Source organism: Kogia breviceps, chromosome X (genome assembly GCF_026419965.1).
Source record: "Kogia breviceps isolate mKogBre1 chromosome X, mKogBre1 haplotype 1, whole genome shotgun sequence".
Lineage (NCBI taxonomy): Eukaryota > Metazoa > Chordata > Mammalia > Artiodactyla > Physeteridae > Kogia > Kogia breviceps.
Genome location: NC_081330.1, coordinates 1,399,468 through 1,424,759, shown reverse-complemented (window position 1 = coordinate 1,424,759; position 25,292 = coordinate 1,399,468). Strand labels below are relative to the sequence as shown.

Genomic DNA, 25,292 nt, shown 5'->3' with positions numbered 1-25,292 from the left:
CAAAGCGCCAGCGACACATACAGAGCGGCGCGTCCCTGGCCACTTGTGGCACGAGGGCAAGGAGACGGTTATAGGCAAGATGAGCCTCAGGCAGCAGGAGGAGGGGGAAGCACCCAGAGGACCCCAGTGACTCCCTCCAAGATTGCTGTTGGCACGGAGAGAGCAGCGCCTGGCCGAGGGGTGTCCAGGCGTCCATGGGCCAGCACAACCGAGAGTGCCCACGTGCTGGGGGAGGGGACAGCCAGGGCAGGCCAAGTACCCATCCTCTCTGGAGGCCTCACGCAGACTCCCGGGGGCAGGGAAGGAGAAAGGGCTCTGAGGTGGAAGAGCCCGCAGGGAGGGGCTCAGTGGGACCCTAGGAGAGCGCCAGGCCTGGCCACACCCTGGGTTCCACGGCCAGTCCTCTCCTCTGGCCTCCGTCCTCTGACGGAGGGGTGGGGGACACTTGGGAGGTCGTGGAGCCAGGCTGAGACCTGGGATGGCTGCTTTTCTCTCTGTGCACACACCCCCCGTGGGAACCTCCAAGGGCGCCCCATGCGTGCTCGGTGCACACAGGCCCGTCAGCTCCCAGGTCCTGGTGCAGTCCTCTCTGCGCCTCCCATCTGAGGGAAATGCACCTGCCCAAGCAGAAGTCACAGGCAGGTAGCCCAGCCCGTCTGTTCCCAGTGGGGGCGGCGCTGGGGGCTCAGCCCTGGTATGTGAGATGGTCAGAGTGAGTGCCAGGTCCACGTACTTGTAGGCTTGTGGCGGCACTTGGGGGCACCTATGCCTGGGCTGTCCCCTCAGCAGGGCTGCTGGGGGCCTTCCAGCCTGTCGGTGTGTATATGAGGGTGTGGGTGTCACCTACACCCCAGGCACTGTGTTCCTTTAAGGCTCCTCCTCACCCTCCCCCCCAGCCTGTGGCTGGCGGGTTTCCATGGAGATGGAGCCAGCTCCCTCCACTGGCAGAGATGGGGGAAAGCTTGCCGCAGCCTAATGGGGTATTTAGATAATACATAAAAGAGGCTGCTGGGTGGGAGCCCCCAAAGGTACCCAGGGGCCCCGGAAGTCTTCGAGGACAGCTGCTTAGTCCTTGGCGCTCTCGGCCTCGCCCCTCCCTAAGGGCGAGCGCGCCCACAGCCCCATTAAGGCTGCGGTCTCCAAGGCAACAACAGCTCACCTGTAATGGACCATTCTCCTTACAGGATAAGGAAGGGGCGGGACAGAGGTTAACCCTTTGTGGGAGAGGGGAGAACAGACAGTCTCCACTGAGAAAGGAAGGAGGTATCTCACCGTCGGCAGCCAGCCAGACGTTCCCCCCACCCTTCCCTATTTTATTAACTGAATTCGCGGATAGCACTTACCGCACGCCAGGGACTCTTCTAAACACCCCTACACGCACTACTCATTGAATCCTTAAAATTAGCCCGGGGAAGGAGGACTATCATTATCCCCATTTTATAATTGAGGAAACTGAGGCTCAGAGAACCAGAGCACCATGTCCAAGGTCAGCAGGTATGGGGTTCTAGATGGGGTGGGGGCACAACACGTATGCGTGCTCGCTTTCGCCGAGGGCCAGGGCCTGGACAAGGGCGGGCTCCAGGCCGGCCTGCCCCCTGGGGAAGGGCCTATTTGCTAGGCAGATGGCAGGCAAACGCAGGGAACTGGGGGGGGGGGGAATCTTGGGAGGAGGCCACGCAGAAGTAGGATGTGACCCACATCGCGCCTCAGCGCAGGGCAGGAAGCACCCTGTCCCTCAACGCCCCCCAAGGACGCTGCACAAGGGAAGGTTTCCTGCTCCCCTCCCTGGCTATGCAGCATCTTGGGCTGCTCTGACTGCTTTCGCAAAACCAAAGGCTCCAGGGCCCCCTCACAAAGAGCACTGGGCTACCTGGAAGGCTCCTCTCTCCAGACAGACCTTAGGCACAGCATGGACCCCCTTCCCGTGCAGAAGGGAAAACTGAGGTCCAGTGAAGCAGGGGCCAAAACTCCGGCCTCCCAGGCCCCTAGAATTCAAGCACTATAGCCAAGTTGCCCATGCATGGCTGGGGAAACTGACGCCCACGGCCTAAAAACTGTGCCCTTTCACCCCCTCTAAGCCCTCCTTCCAGATCTGGAAACTGGGCTTAGAACAAGATCAGAAGCCCCCAACCTGAGAAGTGAACCTGGCACCAGCGGGGGCTTCAGGGGCCGGGCGAGAGGGGGCGACATATGTCGGCTCCTATGGGCCAGCAGGGCTTGCCCCAGGACCCAGAGGAGGGAAGGCAGGCAGTGCCGGGGAGGGAAGGTGCCAGGCAAACAGAGAGGAGGGAGGGGCCCAGCCCGAGGCCCACCCAGAGCTGCTCAGCCCTGCTGGTCCTGGGACACCTGGCCCAAGTGACGAGGGCAGGGGGCGCCTGGAAAAAGCTCAGACACTGCCAGGCCCCTCCAGCCGCCTTGGGGCTCCCCATTCCAAAGGGTTAAAGAGCAGAGGGGACACAGGAAGCCTGCGAAGGGACAATGGAGCCTCTGTTGTTCCCTGGGCTTCGGCATTCCTAAGGCATGAACGCAGGCGGTCAGGGGAAGGGCCAGAGGGCACCCCCCCCCCCAGCGGGAAGCCCCGCTTCTTACAGGGAGACACTGCGGCCTCCGCGCCCCGCCCCTTCCCAGCACAGAATCAGTGCGGGCACAGGAGGATGTGTGTGCGCACACTCTCACCAGCACACACGTACACACACAACTGCACGCATGCAAGCAGATGGCTAGTGCCCACACATGCGAATGGGAACGGGGGGCGCCACGCACGCACTCCCACACCCAAAGCCGCCCCGTGCAAACCTCCGGACCGGCGGCCCGCCCCCAATCTGCCTGGCTCTCAACACTCCAGAGGGAAGCGTGGCTCCCGGGGACTCATCACCTCCCTTCAAGCTCCACCATCAGACTGACGGCCCGGCTCAGAAGGGCCCCCCAGCTTCTGGGCCCCTGAGCCGAGTGCGCAAAGCCCAGGACACTGGCGCCTTCCTGCTCCACCCAATCCGAGGCCGTCCCTGGCGGGTTTAGGGCCAGAGACTGGCGTGAGCCGCCGGGTGGCAGGACAGCGGCCAGGTTCCCCCCCCCCAGCTTCGTGACCGGGGGAGAACACGGAGCGGGGGGGTCGTAGGCAATAGCCCGAGGCCTTGGATGGGGGGCACTGGACAAAGAAAAGCTTCTGGAAAGACTAGCAGTCCATCCAGACCCTCCCCGGCTCCTCCCTCTCTCAGACCACAGCCTCTAGGAAGCCACAAAGATCCTGTTGATGTCTGCGGAGAAGGTGGGCTGGCCTTGCTAACCGCCCACCGCCTCCCCCAGGGTCCTCTGTACACCTTCCAGGTCAGACGAGGCCCCCACGGGAGGTCTGGGCCCAACCCAAAGGCCTAGAGTCCAGGGGACGTGTGCTGGGTGGCGGTCACCCCGTGTTGAGGTGCAGAGCCCGGGCCGAGCTTGGGCTTTAGGAATCAGGGCAGGGAGAGGTGCAGAGAGAAGACTGACAAAAGGGGAAGTGGGGAGAGGAGATGGCGACGAGGGCATCCAGGGAGGGTGGGGCAGGCAGAAGCAGGGCGAGGAGAGGAGGACAGAGCGGGGAGGAGACAGGTGACAGTGTGGGAGTGGAGGTGTAAAGAGGCGGCGGAGAGCAAGGCGAGGGCAGGACCGGGGCATCCAGGACGGGCCAGGTCAGCGAGCAGGAAGGAGAAAGATTTGTGTGTGGGGGGGTAAAGCCCCCCCAGGGACCTCAACCCAGCCTTCCCAAGTATGGGAGGAGGAGCAGGGCAAAGACAGCAGCCCGGCAGGCTGCATCACAGGGCGGCACAGAGCCCCTGGGATAGCGCTCTGGATCGCCACCCACGCCCACAGAGGGGGGCCTGGCTGGGATGCCCATCTTGGCCAACCTTTGCCCAGGGCCCCCCTTTGCTCCATTCTCCCCAGAACAGGCCTCTCCTGGGCCCAGGGCACCCCCGGGAAGCAGCCCCCCTCCTCACTCCAGACCTGTTTCAACCTTTTGCCCCAAGAAGGGGTTGGGGGAAAGCTCCCTTTACACCTTGGCCCCGACTCTCCTGAAGGCAGGCCCGGCCAGGCCCCGGCCACTTGCCCCGCTGGAGACGTTCTGTCCAGCTGCAGCCATTTAGACTGGCACCAGGGACCGTTTGCCTTGAAAGGGACCTTGGAGATTAACAAGTCCACGCCCCATGTGCTAGCCGAGAGGGCAGAGACTCAAAGAGGGGAAAGGACTGAGGGTCCCGTGTCACTGGGCTGGGCAATGGCGGCTGTGGCCCGCGGGCTGCTCCTCCACCCTCCCCAGCTGGCCTCGCCCAAGCGCGCACCGTGGAAGGCATCCGCCCCGGCAGGGGAAGAGGCGGATGGGGCACAACCTCAATCCTGGCCTCCCCTTTCCCTGCGAAGAGTCACAAAGGAAAACAGAAAACCAATCCACACCCCCTGAAGACAAAGACGGTGTTGGTCCAGTTTGTTACTGGCTTTTCCATGGGTAGCCCCGAGCCTGGTCCAGGCAGGCACCTGGCAGTGCAGCTGCCCAGCGAATGACTACCCGCCCCGTGGGCCACTGAGCTCCTGGGCTGGGAGGAGTTCCTTACTGCGCGCGCTAAGCGCCGGCTGCGAGCTTTGCAGGGGGCTGGGCGCTGGGCGCTGGGGGAGGAGCCTCTTGGGAGTGGGTTGTATAGCAAAGCAGGGAGACTGAGGCCGGGGTGTGCTGAGCGGGATTCTCCCTCGGTGATCAGATCACCCAGGATCCTTAATTTCTTTTGTTCTTTTTTGTATATTTCAAGCATACCACAATAAGACGCATCACTTTGGGGATCGCACACACACAGACATAAATAAGTACGAAGAGAGAGAGAGACTAGAATGCAGCAAAGAAAATGTCCAGGAGCCGGGGACGGGTTGGGGGGGTCCCCAGCCTCAGCACTGACAAGAACTTGCCATGTGGCCACAGATTAGCTCAGGCCCTCCCCGAAAGCTAGGGGGCCCATGGGGGCACGTGTGGGTGTTGCACGGGCGCTGTGCCAGGTGAGAGGCCAGGCCAGGCCGCGCCCTGTCCCAGCCACCTCACAGGGGACAAGAGAGATGGGGCTCGGGAGCAGTTCTTGGGAAGAAAGGGTGACTGGCTTATTCACCCTCGGGGCCACGTGAGTCAGCAGAGATGGCACCGGGCTGCCCAGAAGCCCCTGCCTCTGGGTGGAGTTAACTGGAAGCAGGGCACCTACTTAGACGGGGGTGTCAGGCCCCCCACTTCTTGGGTGGGGGCAGATGGCCCTGGGCCTGCCTTCCTGAGACAGGCAGCGATGGGCTGGGCTCCAGATACCCTGTAGAGGCAGCAGGTTGTACTAGGGGCTCTTTGCAACCCCTGACAACCAAGAGTCCCCCAAAATTTGCCCTAGGAAGGGGGGAAGAGGAATTGCAGACCCCTCTCATAACCAGACAGCGATAGGGAGACTTGGCAATGGGCGAAAGACCTGCAGTGGGCAAGGCAGGGCCCCAGGAGCTGAGGCCCTCCCCGCATCCCCCTACCTACTGGGCCCACATTCTACACTCATGTGCGCAGCCGCACCCTGCTGGGTGCCCAGGCCAGCCTCACTCAGTGCGCCCTTTCTTGGCCACGAGAGCCTGCAGAATCTGCGGCTCCAGAGGCACCCCACGCTTCCAGGGCAGGAGACTCTGGTCCTGGTGCAAGCTGGGAGGGTAAGCCCGGGGAGTCCAGGCTGGGGTTTAGAAAGGAGGAGGAGAACAAAGCCCCCCTTCCCACCTTGGGGCTGAGGGCCAGGCAGCGCCCAGCCCAGTTCTTTCCCCTGCCCCCCACTGCAGGGGCATCCTAGTCTAACCTCCCCCCAACCGTGCTGGCAGCTGGATTTTCGGCCAAACAGGACTCTGGACTGGGGAAGGGGGGCAGCCACGCCCCGGGCCACACCCCACGGCGGCCGATGGGGGGATGCGGGTCACGGCCCCACCGCGCTCCCCTTCTCACCCACTCACACACCCGGAGGGACGTGCCACCTTCAACCCCCGCCAGCCCGCACAGACCCTGCCTGACTCTTTCCCCGGAGCATCCCTCCCGGGTCGGCATTTCGGGCGCCGCCCAGGTACTCCTCACCGGTCGGGCTCCGGCCCCCGGCCTCCTTTCCCTGCCCCGCTGCGCTCCGCGGAGACCGGAGCCGGGTGCCCGGCCTGGGTGGGGCTCTGGCCGCTCCGCCGGTGGTCGCGGGCTGGTCCGGGTGGGGCTCCCCGCTCTCGCCCCCGGGGCAGGGTTGGGACGGGAGGCTCGGGGAGCTGCAGGCGCGGCCCGGGCGCGAGGGCAGGCCTGCCCGCCTTACCTGCGCTGCGGCCGCCGCTCGGGTTACCCGCCCAGCCTCCGCACTCGCCGGCCTCGGACCCGCCGCCCGAGCGCGTCTGCGATGCTGAGGCTGCGGCGGCCGCGGCGCCGGGGCGGGGGCGGGGCGGGGCGGGGCGGGGCGGGCGTGCGCGCAGGGGAGGGGGAGGGGAGCGCTGGGGAGGCGGGGGGGGGAGGGGAGTGAGATCACCTCCCCGGCCGCCCGCCCCGCCCTTTCACGCCCCTCGTCCCGGCGGAGCTGGGCTGCCGAGGCCGGCCCCGGGACCCGCGGCGACCCCCTCCGGGAGGGAGTTCAGTGGGACCCCCGCCGCCGGCTCCCTCCTGACCCGCGCCGCAGGGGAGGCTCCGGGCAGGAATCTCGAGGCAGGGGTGCCCCGGGGAGCGGTGCTGGGCGCGGGGGAGGGGAGTCGGGCGGGGAAACAGATCCCCTCAGCCTCCGCCCGGCCCTCGAGGGCGCTGGCGAGCGCCCGGCGCCCACACGCGATGCGGTCTCGGCCGTGCCCTGGCCGTGGGGTGCTTGGACGACCCCCCTCCCAGGGCAGGATTCCCGAGGCCCTGGGCTCTTTCCGGAAGCACCCCCTCCCATCCTAGGCGCTTGGTCCGGGAGGGGCGCGCGGGCGTCGATCTCAGCCCGCCAGGGAGGCGCAGAGGGGCGCGGGCTCCTACGCAGCCCGGAGCCGGGGTTGGGGCGGGCGGGGGAGGTTGCTGAGAGAGCGCCCCCCCAGCTGCCATAGCGCATCCCCAGATCTTCCCCCGACTCCCTGTCGGTCTCCCCGGCGTCCTATTTCTTTGTCGTGGGGATTTTTGGCCCCATTCCGACCTCTCCCGGCGGCCCCACTCCTCTCACTGGAAAGCGTGGGGACGCATCTCCTCCCCAACGCCCCCGCCCCCGCCCCAGGCTCGCGGCCGTGACCTCGGAGGCCAGGCGGAGGGCATAGCTATTCCGGAGTGAGCTGAGCCCAGCCGCAGGGCAAGGAAGGCCTAGGGCCCAGATGGCAGATTGCGGCCCTGTTGGCCACGGTATTTTTATGGGCATGCCTGTTGCCCAGTGAAGCATGCCCGGGCCCTCAGCTCAGCCTCCCCAGACCCTCCAAGCCATGCAAGGGGCCCACGTGGGAAGGGGCCTGGAGTCCCCCTCCCATCCGACCATCTCCCCGCCAGCTTCAGTTTCTCCTGGAAGGGGAGGCCGGGAGTGGCCCCACTTGCCCTCGGGGAAGGTCGGGAAGCCAGGTTTCTAGGTGTCTTTAGAAGGGGCGTGGACAAGACCAGAGCCTTGAGTGAAAGTGCGGGCTGGAGTGGGGGGCGGACCAGGGAGCTGGGGGCAGGCTGTTCCCCAGAGTTGCCAGTGGCCCACGCTTTGGTTCCAGCAGACCCAGGGTGGGAGTGCTGGCTGGGCCCTTGTGCCACGGTTGCAGCCCTTTCAGGAGCAGTGGGGAGGCTGGGGCTGGGGAGGTGGGGCTTAGGCTGGTGGGCGGGGCGCTGGGCGCGGAGGAAGCTGGGCCACAGGGCAGGCCTGGGCGCCCAAGAGGGGGTATTTTCCATGAGGCACTGAGCTGCGGTTCACTTCCTGCCTGCTCTGATCTGACCTCTGATAGGCCTGGCCTCTCTGCTCTCCAGCCGCCTCCACTCACCACCCTCCCGGCCAAGTTCCCAACCTCTACCTCCAGCCCCAACTTGCACAAATCCTTTAAGGAGCGCAGGGTTCCGTGCTGCTCTCTGGATGAGAATGACTAGAGTGAAGTAAGAAGGGGATAGAGCCAGTTCGCATGCTCCTACTAAGTGCCCAGTGATGGGTTCAGTCTCCATTTGTTATACTATATTCATCACTATTATTCCGCTGTATCCCGTTTATCGGGCATTGCCCCGGGCCTGCCAGTTATAAGCACATGTCATGTATTGGCACAATTATTTTGCCCACCAACCAGGGAGGTCAACCATTAGTCCACAGATGAGGAAACCGAAGCCCAAAGAGCTCAAGGAATGTGCCCAGGGAGCAAGGCTGGGAAGAGTGTCTGTCTCATTACCTCACTGCATCCACAGGTAACCCTGTGAGGAAGGTTCCATTACCCCCCTCTCCAAGCGAGCACTCCGCAGGCAGTCACCCACCTGCTACTCAGCCTGTCACTCTAAGTAGGCACCGGTATTGCCCCCATTTCACAGATGAGGAAACTGAGGTTCGGACCGGTCAAGTGACTTACCCAAGAAGGTATACAGCAGAGCTGGGATTTGAGCTTCCTTCCGTGTGACTGCCGTGCACGGAAATGGAGGGGCCAGCGGAAGCAGCAGCAGGAACAAGGGAGGACTGCGGCCAGCAAGTCCCAGGGGAAGCCATCCCTCCTCTGCCGCATGCTTGCCGGAGGTTGGGACGCACTGAGCAGACAGACGGCTGAGTCTTGCCCAGCCGCACCCGCTTGGAGGGCAAGTGCTCCTCACAGCCCCCCGTGACTCACCCCTCTTGGGCACAGTCAGCTGGAGAGGGCAGCCCCCCAGAGTCTTGCCAGAACGCCCCCAAGATGAAGGGCCGTGTGATGAGGGGGCAGGAATCACAGAAGCCAGTGTTGGGGGAAGAAAGCGCCAGTGGGCTAGCAGGGTGGGCTCCTGAGCATCACGTGTCTTTATTCTTCTCCTTCCCGTCTTTCTGTGTCTTTGTGTCTCTTGAAACAGCATATAGTTGGGTTGTTGGGTTTTTTTTTTCAGTACGCGGGCCTCTCACTGCGGTGGCCTCTCCCGTTGCGGAGCGCAGGCTCCGGACGCGCAGGCGCAGCGGCCACGGCTCACGGGCCCGGCCGCTCCGCGGCACGTGGGATCCTCCCGGACCGGGGCACGAACCCGCGTCCCCTGCATCGGCAGGCGGGCTCTCAACCGCTGCGCCACCAGGGAAGCCCCTATAGTTGCGTTTTGGTTTACTGTGATCCAGTCTAACAATCCTTGTCTTTAAAAAAAAAAAAAATCAGCTTTACGGAAGTATGATTTACAGACAGTAAAATTCGCCCTTTTGAGGTGTACAGTTCAATGGGTTTTGATAAATGTTGTGTAACCACCACCAAAATCAAGACTGAAAACATTTCCATCGCCTCCCCAAATTCCCTCCTGTCCCTTTGCAGTCAGCCACTCCCTCCAGCCCAGCCCCTGACCCCTGGAGCCCCTGCTCTGCTTCCTGTCTTTGCTGGAATGTATTGCAAATGGAATCATCCAGTGTGGACTCTTCCCCTATGTGTTGTGTGTGTGTGTGTGTCAGCAGTTTGTTCCTTTTGATTACTGAGTAGTATGGCATTGTTTGGATATAGCATAGTTTGTTTAGCTGCGCACCCGTTGAAGTACATCCGGGTTGTTTCCAGCTTTGGGGACTGATGAACAGAGCTGCTCTAAACATTAACGTACAGGTTTTTGGTTGAGCGCGCTTTCCTTTCTGTAAGGGAACCATTGAGGAGTGCGATCGCTGCGTCGCATGGTGACTTTGTCTACCTGTTTTGTCTTTTACCTGTAGGGTTTAGTTCATTACACTGGTGGTGGTTGCTGTATGTTTGGATTGATCTTTGTCCGCTTATTAAGTCCTTCCTACTTGCCCTGCTTTCCAAACTTCTCCCCCTCCACTCCTGCTTTCTATCAGTGAAGGTTGGGGGCAGGAAGCAGTCCAACCGTCTTGCACAGAAAGAGACCTTGTGCGGGGAGCTGGAAGTGAGCACAGCCTTTGGAGGGGCTGAGGAGCATGTTGTGGGAGGGCTGGCTCCCCAAAGGGGCTGCTGCCTCTGCCCCCATCAGCAAGGTGCGGGAACACGCGGCCGAGGTCTTCCTGTTGAGTTCAGGAAGATGCCACCATCGTCATGACCCGGGAATTGCTGCCACAAGAAACAGAGGCCAGGCACAGGGCCTCTGTTGCCAAAGCCCCACACCTCCTGGCCTTGACATCCAGCAGCAAAACAATTCCACACAGCAGAAAGACAGACACCCTTTCCTTCAGCCTTCCAGATCTCACGTGGGTGCACCTAACTGTTAAGCCCAATCTGCTTCCCACAGCCTGGCTGCACACAGTCTGGGAACTGCCCCACCTGGACAGTAAGGACAAAGGCACATTAAAAGAAGGTGGGACTGACACACGACCATATATAAAACCGATAAACAACAAGGACCTACTGTATAGCACAGGGAACCCTGCTTAATACTCTGTAATGACCTATATGGGGCTAGAAACTAAAAGAGTGGATATATGTATATGTATAACTGATTCACTTTGCTGTACAGCAGAAACTAACACAACACTGTAAATCAGCTATACTCCAATAAAAATTACTTTAAAAAAAGGAATTGGTGGGCTTCCCTGGTGGCGCAGTGGTTAAGAATCCGCCTGCCGATGCAGGGGACACGGGTTTGAGCCCTGGTCCAGGAAGATCCCACATGCCGCAGAGCAACTAAGCCCGTGCACCACAACTACTGAGCCTGTGGCTCTAGAGCCTGTGAGCCACAACTACTGAGCCCACGTGCTACAACTACTGAAGCCCACGAGCCACAGCTACTGAACTCACATGCCACAACTACTGGAGCCCGTGCGGCTAGAGCCCGTGCTCTGCGACGAGAAGCCACCACAATGAGAAGCCGCGCACCGCAACAAAGAGCAGCCCCGCTCGCCACAACTAGAGAAAAGCCCGTGAGCAGCGACGAAGACCCAACGCGGCCAAAAATTAAATAAATATATAAATTTATTCAAAAAGAAAAAAAAAAACTCCTTAATTTCCTCAGGGAGATAATATGATGAATATCCATGAGAGAAGAACGGGTGCCATAATAAAGAACATTGAGAGAACAAACAAGAACTTCTGCAGTAGCAGAAATTCAAAAGTCAGTAGCTGGCTATTTTGCTTCTGCCTAGGATACAGAAAGTTGCAAGACAACATCACTACGAGATCACAGGGTTTTTTTCTTTGAAGCCTATCAGGGAGCTGAAGTTGCAACAACAACAACAAAAGTGAAAAGACCCACAGCTGCTTTTATCCTTGGCAGAAGGAGGAACTTTTAATAAAATTTTTAAACGTTGAGTATGGGATGATGTGACAGTTTGAATCCCTAGGGGCCTTAGACACACAACACACAAACACAAGTAGCCTAACAGAAGAAGAGGCATGTCCTTTGTGGGGCATAAATGTTACAATCAATGTCTGGCATTCAATAAAAAGAAAAGATACATGTGGAAAAGCAAGGAAATATGACCCATCATCAAAAGAAAAGTATCAATAAAACCAGACTCATAGATGGCCCAGATATCAGAATTATCAGAGACTTTAAAATAATAACATATTTATCATAATTCCAGCATCCCCTAGGCACTTCATTGTCAAACTGCTGAAAAACAATTTGTTTAAAAAACCCTTGAAAGCAGTCAGAGAAAAAAAGACACGCTACATCCAGGGGAACAATAAGAGTGACAGCAGACTCCCAATCTAAAACCAATAGAGGCCAGAAGATAATGAAACAACATCTTCAAATGCTGAAAGGAAAAGAAAAAATTTCAATCTGCAATTCTATATCCAGTGAAAATATGCAACAAAAATTACCACAAAATAAAGTTGCATCCCCAGATAAGAATGAATAATTCATCTCCAGCAGACTTGCAATGAGAGAAATGCTAAAATAAATTATTTAGACAGAAGATCAATTATAGCAGACTGAAGAAAGGAATGAAAAACACCAGAAGGAGTAAATATATGACTATTTACTCTTTAAAGTAAAAATAATAACAATGGAATGTGGAGTTATCTTTTTGTATATTGTGTGTAAAAATAATTATATGACAACCAGAACACACAGTTGGGACTGTAGCAATCAGAGTACCGTTGTAACATTCCTACGTTGTTTATAAAGTAGTGGAATTGTTTTCTGAAGGTAGAATGTGCTAAGCCAAAGAAACAAACGGTAGTCTCTGGAGCAACAATTGTTAAAATAACCCCAAAAGATTTGTAACCAAAAAGTCAATAAAGAAGATGAAATACTGAAAAGATCCAATTTGTCCCACCCCCCAAAAAAGGGGCAGAAAAGGAGAAAAAGAAGGAAAATGGATGGAACAAATAGAACTTAAATATTGAGATGATATATTTCGAGCCAAAATTATCAGTAATTTTAGTAAGTATCAATGGACTAAAACTCCATTCCTGTTACTGTTGCTGCATAACAAATTGCTCCAAAATTTAGTGTTTTTAAATAGTTGCAATTATTTTCTTATTGCTCATGGTTTCTGTGAGTCAAGTATATGGGAAAGGCATTCTTCAAAAAGCTAAACATAGAATGACCATATGATCCAGTGATTCCACAGTTTTTATAAAAAAAGGATTTGGGAAGGACTCAACTGGGCAGCTCGGGCTGAAGGTCTTTTATGCGGTTGTCATCAGACAGTGGCTGGAGCTGGAGCAGCTTCAAGCTGGTTGGGCATCTCTCCATCTTCATGTCGTCTCAGAACCTTTTCATGTGGTCTCTCCATAAGGGCTAGTTTGGGCCTCTTCATACCATGGCAGCCTCAGGGCAGTTGGACTGGTCAGATGGTAGCTAAAGGCTGGAAGAGTGAGTATCCTTGCTAAAAAGGCAGGAGCTGCGTTGCCTTTCCTGATCTAGCCTCAGAAATCAAGTGGCATCACTTTTACCATATCATGTTTATTACAAGCAAGTCACAAGCCTGCCCAGATTATAGAGGGAGGGTTAAATCCCACCTCTTGATGGGAAAATGGCAAGGTTCCAGAAGAGCATGTGGGATGGGAGATATTGTTGGGGCTACCTTTGAAAAACACAATCTGCCACACACACCAGTTAAAAGGCAGAGACCGTCAGGCTAGATAAAATAGCTGTATGTTATTTACAAGCATAAAGACACAGAAAAGCTGAAAGTAAAAGGCCGGAAAGAGATACACCATGCAAACAATGAACATAAAAAAGCTGGTATACCTACATTAATGCTAGATCGAGTAGAATTCAAGACAAAGAATATTACCTGAGGTAAAGAGGAATATTTCATAATGGAAAAGGGGCAAATAATCAAGAAGATATAATCATTTTAAATATGTAAGCACCCAATAACGAAGCTCCCAAATCACGAAAGAAAAATTGACAGTGCCAAAGGGTTGTAGAAATAGAGAAAGCTACAAACATAGTTGGAGACTTTCCCGTTCCTTTCTCAGTAATTGACAACATAAATAGGAAAAAAAAATCATTAAGATATGGAAGATTTGGGCTTCCCTGGTGGCGCAGTGGTTGAGAGTCCGCCTGCCGATGCAGGGGACGCGGGTTCGTGTCCCGGTCCGGGAGGATCCCACGTGCCGCGGAGCGGCTGCGCCCGTGAGCCATGGCCGCTGGGCCTGCGCGTCCGGAGCCTGTGCTCCGCAATGGGAGAGGCCGCAGCAGGGAGAGGCCCGCGTACCGCAAAAAAAAAAAAAAAAAAAAAAGATATGGAAGATTTGAACAACACTATCAACCAAAGTGACGTAACTCATATTTATAGCCTACTACAACCAACAAGAGAATACACATTCTTCTCAAGTGCAGATGTAACATTCAGCGACATAGACAACGTGCTGGACAATAGAACAAGCCTCAATAAATTACAAAGGACAGAAATCATACAAAGCAGGATTTCTGATCACAATGTAGTTGAATTAGAAATCAATAACGAAAGAATATCTAGGAAATCTGACTATTTGGAAATGAAAAAATAGATGCTTCTAAGTAACACATGGATCAAAAGAGAAATCACAAGTTGAATTAGAAAATATTTTTAATTGAATAAAACTAAAGACATAAAATATCATAAATTGGGGATTCAACTAAACAAGTGACTAGAGGAAAATACATAACATTAACTACTTATATGGGAAAAAGAGAAAGGTCCCAAATCAGTTTTGTTTTGTTTTTTGCAGTTTGTTATTTCTCTTAGACTTTTTTTTTTCTGTACAGGAATTAAAAGAATTTTTTAATAGTTGAATTCAGGGGCTTCCCTGGTGGTACAGTGGAATCCTCCTACCAGTGCAGGGGACACAGGTTTGAGCCCTGGTCCGGGAAGATCCCACAGGCTGCGGAGCAGCTAAGCCCATACGCCACAACTACTGACCCAGTGCTCTAGAGCCAGTGAGCGACAACTACTGAGCCCGTGCACCACAACTACTGAAGCCCGAGCCCGCGTGCCTAGAGCCCGTGCTCCGCAACGAGAGAAGCCACCGCAATGAGAAGCCCGCGCACCTCAACGAAGAGCAGCCCCCGCTCGCCGCAACTAGAGAAAGCCCGCGCACAGCAACGAAGACCCAACGCGGCCCAAAATAAACAAATAAAATAAATTTTAACAACAACAAAAAAATAGTTGAATTTAATGAATTTAAGTGAAATAATACAGGCACAGAAAGGCAAATACCGCGTGATCTCACTGATAGGTAGAATCCAAAACAGTGGAACACGTAGTAACAGAGAATAGAGTGGTGATTACTAAAGGCTGCGGCCAGAGGGAATGGAAGGATGTTGGCCAAAGGGTACAAATTTTCAGTTATAAGATCAATAAGTTCTGGAGACCCAATATATAGCATGATGACTAGAGTGACTAATAATGTCTATTTGAACTCAGCTAAGAGAGCAGATCTCAAGGTTCTCACCACCACCACCACCACCACCACAAGAAAAAGGTAAATAGACGGGGTGATGCATATGTATATCAAATATCACATCATACACCCTAAATTTCTGATCATAGGTCAATGAAGCTGGGGGAGACACCTGGAATTTATTTGTTTTTCCTTTTATAGCTTCTTGTTTTATCTGTCTGTGTGTTTGTGTTACTATACCGAAGATGGCTTGTCCCCAGCAAAATAGAGAACTTCTCCTGCATTTTCTTCTAGTACCTTTGTTCTTTCACTCCTCACATTCCAACATTTTCTCCCTCTGGAATTTCTTTTGCTATAAAGTGTGAGGTAGTGGTGATCCAATTTTATATTTTTTTTCCAGATGTCTTTCCAGTTTCCCCAATACCTTTTATCGAATAATCCATCTTTTCCCAACTGATTTATAATACCATCTTTATAATAAATTTATATATATAAATCATATCTAACATTTCACATATATATGTTTCTAGGTTTTAAATTTTGTTTCATTGATCTATCTGTGTACTGTTAAAAAACAAAACTCAAGCAAGTGAATTTGAGGATATAATTGGCTTTATTAGGCAATTCATGAATTGGGCAGCGTCCCATCTGGCGACTAGATTAATGAAATTGATAAACCTCTAGCCTGTCTGATCAGAAAAAATGGAGAGAAGATACAAATTACCAATGTCAAAAATGAAAGAGGGGCAATCAATACAGATCTTACAAACATTAAAAGGATATTAACGGGACTTCCCTGGTGGCACAGTGGTTAAGAATCTGCCTGCTAATGCAGGGGACACGGGTTCGAGCCCTGGTCCGGGAACTAAGATCCACGGCCAAATTAAAAAAAAAAAACAACAGCAAATCAAATCTAGCAATGTATAAAAAGATAGCACATCATGACCAAATAAGGTTCCAGTTTGCTTTGACAGTTGAAAATCAGTCAGTGTGATTAACCATATTAACAGAGCAACAACAAAACAAGAAAATCATGTGATCATCTCAATAGATGCAGAAAAACATTTGATAAAATTGAACACCCACTCGTGATAAAAGCTCTCAGTAAATTGAGAGGAAAGGAAAGAAATAGAGGAAAACCGCCTCAGCTTCATAAAGGGCGTCTATGAAAAGCCCACAGTTACTATCATATTTAATGGTGACAGACCGACTGCTTTTCCCTAATGATCAGGAACACGGCAAGTCTGTCTGCTCTCATCACTTACACTCATCATTGCACTGGAGGTCCTAGCAAGTGCGGTAAGGCAAGAAAAAGGAATAAAAGGCACATAGATTAGAAAGAAAAAAGAAGATGTCTTGATTCAGAAATGACATGATTGTCTATGTAAGAAAAAATTCTAAGAAATCTGTAAAAACCAGTAGAACTAATAAGTGTTTAGCAAGGTTACAGGATAAACAGTCAATATGCAAAAATCAGTAGTATTTCTATATACTAGCAACAATCAGAAATTGACATTTAAAAGTACCATTTACAGGACTTCCCCGGTGGTCCAGTGGTAAAGAATCCGCCTTCCAATGCAGGGGACACGGGTTCGATCCCTGGTCGCAGAATTAAGATCCCACATGCCTCGGGGCAACTCAGCCCACACACCACAATTACTGAGCCTGCACGCCTCAACTAGAGAGCCCGCGTGCCGCCAAGTACAGAGCCCATGCACCCTGGAGCCCATGCACCACAACTAGAGAAAGAAAACCGGTACACCACAACTAGAGAGAAGCCCGCGCACCACAACGAAAGATCCTGCATGCAACCTGACGCAGCCAAAAATAAAAAAATAAAAACAAATAAATAAAATATTGTAAAAGTACCATTTACAATAGCATCAAAAATATCAATACTTAGGGATAACTTAGTAACATATGTGCAAAACGTGCATACCCAAAACGACAAAATATTGCTGAGAGAAATTAAAGAAACTTAAATAAATGTAAAGAAAATACCACAGTCATGTGTCGAAAGACTCATTATTGTTACGATGCCAATTCTCCCCAGATTTATCTACAGATTCAATGTAATAGCAATTAAAATCCTGGCAGGCTTTTTTTTTTTTTTTTGTAGAAACAGACAAGCTGATTTTAAAATTTATGTGGAAATGCAAATTACCTAGACTAGCCGAAATGATTTTGAGAAAGAACAAAGTTGAAGGATTTATGCTATCTGATTTCAAGACTTACTATAGGGAATTTCCTGGCGGTCCAGTGGCTAGGACTCCACGCTTTCACTGCAGGAGACCTGTGTTTGATCCCTGGTCGGGGAACTAAGATCCCACAAGCCGCGAGGTGCAGCCGAAAAAAAGAAACAACTTACTATAACTCTAGAGTAAGCAAGACAGTGTAGCCTTGGTATAAGGTATAAGCACAGGCATAGAGATCAAAGGAACAAAATTGAGAGTCCAGGAACAGACCCACACGCATACGATCAATTTTCAGGAAAGGTGCAAGGTAATTCAAGGTGAAAAGGACAGTCTTCTCAACCAATGGTTCTGGAACACCTGGTCTCCACACACAAAAGAAGGAACCCAGAATTTTACCTCATACTATGCATAAGATTTCACTCGAAGTGAATCACAGACCTAAATGTAAGAGCTAGAAATATAAACCTTCTAGAAGAAATCATAGGAGAATATCTTTGTGACAGTGCATTAGGCAAAGACTTTTTAGATAGGACACAAAAAAACACAAACCATGAGAGAAAAAAATGGATAAAATTAGACTTTGTCACAACTTAAAACATTTGCCACAGGGTGGGAGAAAATATTTGCAAAACATTCTGTTTGAGGACGTGTATCTAAAATATAATCAAAATGAATGAAAAAAAGAAAAAAAAAACTTTTACAACTCAATAATTGAGAAAACTTTTAAAAATTGTCCAAGATTGGACTAGATACTTCACCAAAGAATATAGACGACTGGCAAATAAGTATATCATCAGTCAAAAGAAAATGCAAAATAAAACCCGAATAAAATACCACTAGAAAGGTTAAAATGAAAGGGGCCTAAAAAAAAATGACAGACTGATCATAGCAAGTGCCGGAGAAGAAGCAGAGCACATAGAACTGGGCTTCTGGGAAGGCAAAGCAATCCGAGGAGTGTGGGAAACAACCTGCCGGTTTCTTATCACCTGAAACATATGTATCACAGGATGCGCACTAGAGAAGTTAAAGCACGCAAAAGCTTGCACTCGGGGCTCAGAGTCGCCTTATTCATGAGAGCCCCAAACTGGAAACAACCCACGTGTCCATCGCTGGTAATGGAAGAAACTGCCTGTGCGCCATCCAGACAACGGAATGTTGCTTAGCAAGAAAAAGGAACCAAGTCCTGACACAAACAACCGAAGAGATGAACTCAGAAAGTCATCCTGGGCTTCCCTGGTGGCGCAGTGGTTGAGAGTCCGCCTGCCGATGCAGGGGACACGGGTTCGTGCCCCGGTCTGGGAAGATCCCACATGCCGTGGAGCGGCTGGGCCCGTGAGCCATGGCCGCTGAGCCTGCGCATCCGGAGCCTGTGCTCTGCAACTGGAGAGGCCACAACAGTGAGAGGCCCGCGTATCGCAAAAAAAAAAAAAAAAAAAAAAAAGTCATCCTGGGCTTCCCTGGTGGCGCAGTGGTTGAGAGTCCGCCTGCCGATGCAGGAGACACGGGTTCGTGCCCCGGTCCGGGAGGATCCCACGTGCCGCGGAGCGGCTGGGCCCGTGAGCCGTGGCCGCTGAGCCTGCGCGTCCGGAGCCTGTGCTCCGCAACGGGAGAGGCCGCAGCAGTGAGAGGCCCGCATACCGCAAAAAATAAAAAAAAAAAAATAAAAAAATAAAAATAAAAATAAAAAGTCATCCTGCTGAGTGACACGAGCCAGGTACGAAATACTGTGCACTCTACGATGCTATTTCTATAAAATTCAAGGGAAGACAAAGCTACAGTGATAGGAAAATCATGGTCGTCAGGCTCCAGGTGGGGGAAGGAGATTGCAAAGGGCCATGAGAGAACTTTCTGGAGCGATGCAAACGTTCTATATCATGATTGTGGTGGTGCTTACACAATCGTGTGTGTCAAATCTCATGAAACAAGTTGTGAATTATACTGTACGCTAATTATCCCTGAATAAAACAGATTTTACAGAGTCATTCCTGGGGAATTCCCTGGTGGTCCAGTGGTTAGGACTCGGCGCTTTCACTGCCAAGGACGCGGGTTCCATCACTGGTTGGGGAACTAAGGTCCTGCAAACTGAGGCGTGGCCTAAATAAATAAACAAAAACGAAAATCATTCAGGGGGCTTCCCTGGTGGCGCAGTGGTTGAGAATCCACCTGCCAGTGCAGGGGACACGGGTTCGAGCCCTGGTCCGGGAAGATCGCACAGGCCGCGGAGCAGCTAAGCCCGTGCGCCACAGCTACTGAATCCCGCGCGCCGAGCCCCTGCTCCGCAACAAGAGAAGCCACCACAACGAGAAGCCCGCACCGCTCGCCACAACTAGAGAAAGCCGGTGCGCGGCAAAGAAGACCCGACACAGCCAATAATTAATTAATTAATTTTTAAACAAGTCATTGAGGACAAGGAGAGAAGTCACAGCCCGCAGGGCTCCTAATCCATCAAGTGCCACTCTCGTGCCTCCCCCGGCATGCAAACAGGCCTCGTCCCATTTTAAAAATTACTGTTCACCTAGGGTTTCCCTGGTGGCGCAGTGGTTGGGAGCCCGCCTGCCGATGCAGGGGACGTGGGTTCGTGCCCCGGTCCGGGAAGATCCCACATGCCGCGGAGCGGCTGGGCCCGTGAGCCGTGGCCGCTGCGCCTGCGCGTCCGGAGCCTGCGCTCCGCAACGGGAGAGGCCACAGCGGTGAGAGGCCCGTGTACCGCAAAAAAAAAAAAAAAAAAAAAAATTACTGTTCACCTTAATTCAGACCTCAGGTGAGTCGCCGCGCTGTCTTTCTGTCGTCTTTGGTCCACTTGACTCCTAGTACACCCTCGCACGGAGACGCACAGCGTGGTTTGAGTCGACGCATCTTTGCCCCGTTGGAGGCCATCTGCGCCAGCGCCCTTTCACCTCCTAGGCCCCGCCTCCTCGCCGGGCTCCTCCCTGTCGTTTCATTTCACTGGCTGTGAGCTCACTCGGTCCTCTCTCTGCCACCGTCTGCAAAGCCCACCCCACAGGTGGGGTGCCCACTTAGGGCACCTCTCTCCGTCCCTGTGTGCAAGGAAAGTCGCCTGCCACATGGGTGAGCCCCACGCTGTGCGCTCCGCGGGGATTCAGGACGGAGAAAACAGGCTGCTGGCCCCATAGCTGCGGCACAGAGCGAAGGACTGATCTCAAGGAGCACCGGCCTCTTGCCTCTTCCCGCACCTAGAAAAGTGCTGGATTCAGTCCCTTGAAATGTCTAGTTGCCTTTAACTGACAGCCATCTTTTGACGTTCTCACTACCCTGGCTGCCCGCTCTCCTCTTCGGAGCTGCCCCTCAGAGCTGGAACCCTCGGAAAGTCCCCCGCATAAGACGTAGTCCTCAACTTTTCGGGTGTGCATTTTTTGTTTCTTTTTCTTTTTCTATATTTATTATATTTATTTATTTGGCTGCATTGGGTCTTAGTTGCGACACGCGGGATCTTTGTTGTGGAACACAGGCTCCACAGCACGCGAGCTCAGTAGTTGTGGCACATGAGCTTCAGTAGTTGTGGCTCGCGGGCTCTAGAGCGCAGGCTCAGTAGTTGTGGCGCACGGGCTTCGTAGCTCCGCGGCATGTGGGATCTTCCCGGACCAGCGCTCGAACCCGTGTCCCCTGTGTCGGAAGGCGGATTTTTAACCACTGCGCCACCGGGGAAGTCCCTCAGGTGTGCATTTTTTTCCAGTTGACACCAGGCATGGCCTTCCAGCGGCTTTGCTCGCGTCCTTCCTTCCCGTAGGGCACCTGTCTCCCCTCCCAACCTCGGGAACCTCTGCTCTCCTGGTTTCCTCCTGGCTTTTTCGTCACTCTTCGTGTCCCTGGCTGGCTCCTCTTTCTCTTTCATCCCTGAAATAGCCTTCAAGTGTCCCCTCCCACGCCTGTGCCTTCCCCCGCCACCCCCCAGACACACACCCCCTGGGGGGTAGGGCCGCTGCACCTGTTGAGCAAATGGTCCTGGTTCCTGAGAGCCAGTGGTAGAGCAAGACGGACAGATCGAGGCCCCACAGCTCTGATCCAATGCCCTGGTGCCTGGCACCTGGCACCTGGGATGGTCGGTGCCCCCACCCCCTCTGCTCAGACACCGGGCGGGGGGAGCTCGGGGCCACTCCTCGGCCACCGCAGAACCCTCTCTGCAAAGGCACTCCGACAGGGACACGGTACTGGGCAGGGCAGAGGGGGCTGCGCCGGGGGTGGGGGGAGGGTGTCTGTTCACTTCTGCCTGGGGCCTGAGGCCACCTGAGGCTAACTGGCTGCTCCACGGCCAAGCCCTCCTTGGTGGCTGGGGCTGGGGGGGCCTGGGGTCTCTCTGTCTGATCAGTGCCGGCAGCTGCACCAGGGGCTCCTGACTCGGGCTGTCAGCCAGGTAGCCAGACTCTGCGAGCACACCGGCTGGCCTCAGGGGCTCTTCGGTCCTCCCAGAGGTCCCAGCACTTGTTTCCCTTTACATCCAGGTCTTGGTGTGGACAGAAAGCCCTCCCGTTCCTCCTGTTCCTTCTTGGAGCCGAGAGAGAGCCGCAGGGAAGGGCCTTCCTCCAGACTTTTCCCTGGACTCTGACAATAGGAAATAAGGAGGACAGGCAGCAGAGATGGCTCTCTGCCGGGATACAGGCCTGCGTGACCTCGTTCGGGTCTGGCCAGAGAACCCCATAAGGAGGTGATGGCCCATTTGCCCCAGAGCTGCCCGAGATGCAGCGAGTGAAAGAGGGCGCTTCCACACCTGCCGGCTTAAGTCTCTGCGCATTCTATCGCCGTGGCTCAACGTTCAATCGTTGGATTCCCATTTTACAGAGGGGGAAAGCTGAGTCACAGAGGCTGCGACCTGGCCAAGTGGGGACATGCGCTCCTCTGCAGGTGCCTCAGTTCCCCGGGGCAGACGAGGGACGTGTCATGTCACCGGCAAGGCTGGGAGGGTCTTGGGGACCGGGGCCCCGGGAGGCACACGGGGAGGGGGGCACAAGGAAAGAAGTGCCCGGGAACTCCACTTTCTACCCTTTTCGTTGATCTGGATGGCATCAGAAAAGTCCTTTCTATGCTCCTGGGTTAGTAATGGTCGTGTGGCTACAGGGAGAGAGTGAGGATGTTCTGGTTCTTAGCAGGTGTGGCTGACGTGTTCAGATGTGGGGTGTTGCTATTCTACAACCGACTTCCAAATGGTTTAGCAAAAAACATTACAAATACGCACACGTACCGTGGGGGTGTGGTGCGGAGGGTGTGTGTGTGTGTGTGTGTGTGTGTGTGTGTGTGTGTTTGCACGCGCGGCGTATGTGGGGGGAGGGGAGAGAGGGAGCTGGAATATGCGTGAGTGCAGAAGCTCTGAGCCCCCTTCTCCTAGGACAGGTGTGGGAGGAGGAAAAGCGTGGAGGTGTCCCTGGCTGCCACAGAGCCTGGGGAGGAAGCTGGATCGCTCGGGGGCACCTTCGGCCCCAGCTTGACCCCGCCCCCCTTCTTCCTGTCCCTCATCTCCTGAGGCCTAATTGAGGACTGGGGGGGCCTTCGCAGGCTGCCTAGTGGGGACCTCGGGAGAGCCCCGCCCAGGCCCGGATTGGGGCAGAAGTAGCCTGGCTTGGGAACGGGCAGTCAAGCTTCGCCACGAGAAAGCTGTGTGATGCTGAGCCAGGCCCACCCATCTCTGGTCGGTCGCGGTTTCCCGGTTTCCCCACTTATGAAACAGACACGCAGAACTAAGTCAATCGCCCAGAGCTCCGAAGCCCCGCATGTTGATACAGGGGGCCCTGCGGAAGTGGGGGCAGGCGGCAGTGGTAGCGGATAGCCGGCTGCAGCTAAGGCCAAGCTCTGGAGGGCTCGGCTCCCTCTCGGCCGAGAGGAGGGAGTCCTGGATGGCTGCGGCCAGGAAGGGAAGCAGAGGAGGCCAGGAGCCTACTTCCCCGTGCCGTGCCGGAGGCGGGAGGCCCATGGGGGAGGGGGAGGAAGTCCCCTCCCGAGCAGGTCACTCCCAGAGGCCCCGCTGGGGCGGGGCGGGCGATGGAGCGCCGATCTGAGCTCCTGGGCCACCTTTGTGCCCGCTGCCGCCCAGCTGCCCGGGAGCCCGGCCAGGTAAGGGGCTACACGGGGGTATACCAGCCCTCCCACCGTGTCCCCAGCCCTCCGATGGCCACCTCTCTTGGCCTCTGTCAGGGCAGGGGGTGTCTGTCTGTCTGCCTCGCTTGGCTCGTCCATCTGTCTGACTGGCCCTCTCTCCAGCTTCCCCTGCCTAGTCCTGGGAGGCGTGTAGCAGGGCTCCGAGGTCCATGTCTGTCTCAGGGGCCAGACCTCACCAACCTTGATTAGGCTAAGGATGTACCCCACCCCCCGGTGCCTGATTGCCGGAACACACACATGCACGCGCGCGCGCACACGCACACACACGCACCCCCACCCCCCCACCCCGGCAGCTCTCTAAGGACCCCTATCCAGAGACCCTGGGCAGGCGGGCTGGCCCCTCTGGTGGGAGGCTGAGCTCGCCACCCCATCTCCCCCAGGCGCTCAGGACTGCTGCCCGCCCCACCATGGTCACGGCGTCCGCCTCGTCGGGTAAGGTTCCAGCCGTTGTGCTACCCATCCCCCCACCCTCTCCTCCACTGGGATGGGCCAGGCGGGCCAGGCGGGCTTGGGTGAAGCCAAGCAGCCCCTTTCAGAGCCCTCCTTCACCCTCCTCTCCGGGCCGCCGGTGCGGGCAGGGGAGCGCATGGCCCTGTGTACACGCTTGCCTGGGGCTGCCCTTCCCTCCCCACCACGTGCGGTCACGGGGGACGCCCTGTGTTCTGCTGGAAGGCCAGGATCCAGCAAGTGAGAGGCTGGGGGGAAGCAGAAGGTCCAGGTCGACGGCTGCCCAGGCCACCAGGTCTGCCTGAGCAGCTGGAAGCTCCCTGGGCTCGGTTCCCCTGCAGAGCTCCCTAACTCGGGCCTCTCCCCCCACCCCTGCCCAGCTGTGCCCCGGCCCCTCTCCCAACCTACGCCGCCCGGCAACGGCAGCGAGGCGGAGCCGCTGGACGCCCGGGACCCGCTGCTAGCCCAGGCGGAGCTGGCCCTGCTCTCCACGGTCTTCGTGGCTGTGGCCCTGAGCAACGGCTTGGTGCTGGGTGCCCTAGTGCGGCGGGGCCGGCGGGGCCGCTGGGCGCCCATGCACGTCTTCATTGGCCACCTGTGCCTGGCCGACCTGGCCGTGGCTCTGTTCCAAGTGCTGCCCCAGCTGGCCTGGGACGCCACCGACCGCTTCCGTGGGCCCGATGCCCTGTGCCGGGCTGTCAAGTACCTGCAGATGGTGGGCATGTACGCCTCCTCCTACATGATCCTGGCCATGACGCTGGACCGCCACCGCGCCATCTGCCGCCCCATGCTGGCACACCGCCACGGAGGCGGAGCTCACTGGAACCGGCCGGTGCTGGTGGCCTGGGCCTTCTCGCTTCTCCTCAGCCTGCCCCAGCTCTTCATCTTCGCCCAGCGCGACGTGGGAGACGGCAGCGGTGTCCTCGACTGCTGGGCCCGCTTTGCCGAGCCCTGGGGCCTCCGCGCCTACGTCACCTGGATCGCCCTGATGGTGTTCGTGGCACCTGCCCTGGGCATTGCCGCGTGCCAGGTGCTCATCTTTCGGGAGATTCACGCCAGCCTGGTGCCGGGGCCGGCACAGAGGGCCGGGGGGCGCCGTGGAGGGCGCCGGACGGGCAGTCCCGGCGAGGGAGCCCAGGTGTCGGCAGCCGTGGCCAAGACGGTGCGGATGACGCTGGTGATCGTGATAGTGTACGTGCTGTGCTGGGCGCCCTTCTTCCTCGTGCAGCTGTGGGCAGCGTGGGACCCGGAGGCACCTCGGGAAGGTGTGTGGCCGTGGCTCGAGCCGTGGGGGCCGCTCAGGCTTGGCTGCACACACACCTCGGCCCCTCCCCTCCCCGGCCGCGGGCTCCCGAGCGGACGCGGCGTGGCGCGTGGGCCGCGGCCTTCCCTGGGCCCCCTCATCCCCAGCCCAGACCCCTGCGCCCCACAGGGCCCCCCTTCGTGCTGCTCATGCTGCTGGCCAGCCTCAACAGCTGTACCAACCCCTGGATCTACGCTTCCTTCAGCCGCAGCGTCTCCTCCGAGCTGCGAAGCCTGCTCTGCTGCGCCCGGACGCGCGCCCCGCCCGGCCTCGGGCCCCACGAGGGGTCCTGTGCCACGGCCAGCTCCTTCCTGGCCAGGGACACCTCCTCCTGA

The 25,292-nt window shown here is 55.6% G+C and overlaps 2 protein-coding genes across 5 annotated transcripts in view; one reads left to right on the top strand and one right to left on the bottom strand.

The window, feature by feature from the left end:
- Positions 1-6,432, bottom strand: part of L1CAM (L1 cell adhesion molecule) — a 23,723-nt gene extending 17,291 nt beyond the window's left edge. For 3 of the 4 annotated variants that reach the window (XM_067022915.1, XM_067022913.1, XM_059049614.2), the window contains exon 1: positions 6,321-6,432. The gene's annotated coding sequence lies outside the window, so the exon portion shown is untranslated. Of the gene's footprint in view, positions 1-6,100; positions 6,168-6,320 lie in introns of those variants that run through there. The other variant, XM_067022914.1, reaches the window with a different exon arrangement.
- AVPR2 (arginine vasopressin receptor 2) lies at positions 6,043-25,292 on the top strand. The gene is made up of 4 exons (XM_059049608.2): positions 6,043-6,089; positions 23,588-23,639; positions 24,035-24,919; positions 25,087-25,292. Exons 2-4 carry the CDS (start codon positions 23,615-23,617, stop codon positions 25,290-25,292), a joined length of 1,116 nt encoding a protein of 371 aa, XP_058905591.1. The 5' UTR covers positions 6,043-6,089; positions 23,588-23,614.